Consider the following 2,800-nt stretch of genomic DNA (forward strand, 5'->3'; position numbering starts at 1 on the left):
GTCACACAGGAATCAATGGTAATGAGTCTGCCGACAGTCTTGCACGGGCAGAATCTGCCACTCAAATCTCAATAATTGGATTTCAACCGAGAGAAATCGTTACTGGCGCTTAAGTCGAGGTAACCGTCAGGCTAAAGATCTGGTTCATCTCTATAGTTATAATAAGATATCCTTCTTCAGCAGAACAAAGTTGAGAGTGCTGGTGGAATATCTAACGGTAGAGCTAGTACCCGGTTCATTCTTATCTTCTTATCTTATATAGTGTCATATTATATGAACTTGAAGAACATAAAGCACGAAAACTGCTAAGATCTATTGTACTGTTCTTTACTAGTAGTGAATATTGATAGGAGTTTTTAGAAGTTTGCTTGTAGGGCTGCAATTTTTTTGTAGTTTAGGAAAGTGAAACTTTTTCTCGTTCATTTAAAAAGAAAAAGATAAGCCGATATGATTATACTAAGAAAATAAACGTGAAACTTTTTCGAGTTTATTTAGAAAGAAGAACACAACTCAAATGTGAGAGTGAGACTTTTTCTAATTTGTTTAAGAAGAAGGTTAGCAAAATAGATGATACTGAGATAATTACAACATAAACTATTCACGAAGCTTGCACTGATCTTTCGTTCTTCCAAATCATTGGCCAACAGTTTATATGTTGTCCTCTTCGGTACGCCAGTTTACTCTTTGAAGAGTTTCGCAGATACACAACTTTAGCTTCGAAGTGTTTTGTTGACTTTCTCAATATTTTCTTTATTAAGCTGTGTTCGTTTATCACTCTAACGACCGTCACAGCATTAACTTAATCGAAGAAGATACTTAAGCTGGACTAACTTTCGTTCCCCCACATATTCTTTAGCTTTGTTTACATTTCTCCGTATTTTTTACTTAATTTAAAACAGAATTTAATATTTGTTCTTTGTTCAATGAAGTTTTTTCAAAGTGCAAAGTAGTTTCATTCTAATTTTGACTGTGAGAGAATAATCTATCATAATTCACTCATAGATGTCGTTTGGCTATGAACTTTGTGGCGTTCACTTTGCCATCTACCGGCAAAGGGAAACCAAAAATGACATTTTTGGGTTTAGGTTAAGCAGCCAACTTCAAGTTGACGCTAGTGAGAAATAAAATAGTGAATGAACAATCTAAAACGTGTTTTTTATTTGTTTAATAAACTTATGGTATAAGGCCATAAATTGGTGACCCCGTCAAAAAAAACTTCAAGGAAAACGCAAAATGCAAGAAACTGAACATGCAGAGACTCCAACAGAGGCAAATAAATTCCGGCCTATGGAAGCGGAAGCGTCGGCAGTGCAAGCGATTGGGCAAATGAAGTTGCCAAACTTTTTGACCAAGGACCCAACGTTATGGTTTGCGCAAATTGAGGGCCTACTACATATGAGCCGAGTTACAGCAGATTTATCGAAGTTCTATACAGTAATTACTGCGCTGGATGCAGAAACGCTGCAACAAGTTGCGGATATTGCAAAAAATCCTCCTGAAACAGGCAAATACGACAAATTAAAGAAAGAACTAATTTCTCGTTTTTCAGAATCGTCAGAAAAGCAGCTCATAAAGCTACTCACCGGTCTGGAACTTTCGAACAAAAAACCAAGCCAACTGGTACGTGAAATGCGCACATTAGCAGGCGCAAATGTCTCAGAGGAGGCATTAACAACACTGTGGCTGCAACGTATGCCAAACAGTGTAAGATGCATTCTATCAGCATGCAAAACCACAAGTATTGATGAGCTAGCAGAAATTGCTGATAGAATATTAGACAACAGTCCAGTACCATCTTACGTAATGACCACAAACGCCAACAAATCAAATGACAAGTTGGAAGCCCGCGTAACAACATTAGAAAGTTCGGTCCAACAAATAAATCAGCAGCTTATCAACATAGCAGCAACTTTAGACAGATTGGAGAAACGAGACAATCGTGGTAGAGACAACAGCCGCAGCCGCAGCAGTTCTTGCAGACGTGAGAAAGTCTGTTACTACCACATAAAATTTGGTGCAGCAGCGACTAAATGTAGCCAACCGTGCGAGTTTGGCAAACGTAAAAGCGAGAATCGACAGGGAAACTAGCGAGGCTGTCGTCATCAAACACGGTTGGCGACAGCATAAAAAACCAAGAGCTACGTTTACATGTGTATGACAGAAAAAACAACATTAATTTTCTAATTGATTCTGGGTCAGCTATATCACTACTTCCACTACCAGGCATCAATCCAAAAAGTAAAATGCAACCAGACGATTTAGTTCTTTATGCAGCGAACAACACTGCAATCAAAACTTTTGGCAACAAGCAACTAGCAATAGATTTAAACCTTAGAAAAGACTTCAACTGGTATTTCATCATCGCTGATGTTAAAACAGCCATAATTGGGGCAGACTTTCTCACGCACTACGGCTTACAAATCGATTTGAGGGCAAAATCGCTCATTGATACGCAAACCACGTTACAGTCAAAGGGTCTACTGAAAGAAGTAGCCCACGAAAATGTTTCGACAATAAATTCATCCATCAAATTCTATGACGTCGTCGCAAAATATGTTGACGTAACAAATTTGAACAGGTACCAACTACCAACAACAAACAGCGTTCAACATAGAATAATAACAAATTGCCAGCCAATATCAGAACGCCCACGGCGTTTTTCAGGTGAAAAATTAAGAGCAATCAAAGATGAGTTCCGTGTATTACTACATCAAGGTATAGTGAGGCCATCCAGCAGCCCCTGGGCAAGTCCTATACATTTAGTAAAGAAAAAAACGGGTGGATGGAGAGCGTGCGGTGA

At 38.6% G+C, this 2,800-nt stretch overlaps 1 protein-coding gene across 1 annotated transcript; it reads left to right on the top strand.

Annotated features, from left to right (window-relative positions):
• The first annotated feature begins 1,151 nt into the window (after window positions 1-1,151).
• Window positions 1,152-2,112, top strand: LOC119664306. The gene has a single exon (XM_038073820.1). The coding sequence runs from the start codon at window positions 1,234-1,236 to the stop codon at window positions 2,086-2,088; it is 855 nt and encodes a 284-aa protein (XP_037929748.1). The 5' UTR covers window positions 1,152-1,233; the 3' UTR covers window positions 2,089-2,112.
• Window positions 2,113-2,800: the final 688 nt, after the last annotated feature.

Source organism: Teleopsis dalmanni, unplaced genomic scaffold, assembly GCF_002237135.1.
Source record: "Teleopsis dalmanni isolate 2A unplaced genomic scaffold, ASM223713v2 unscaffolded_contig_1739, whole genome shotgun sequence".
In the NCBI taxonomy this organism is placed as follows: Eukaryota; Metazoa; Arthropoda; class Insecta; order Diptera; family Diopsidae; genus Teleopsis; species Teleopsis dalmanni.

Bases quoted from the DNA above. Each gene is read 5' to 3' on its own strand.
- LOC119664306 (XM_038073820.1), top strand. From the start codon at position 1,234: ATGCAAGAAACTGAACATGCAGAGACTCCAACAGAGGCAAATAAATTC.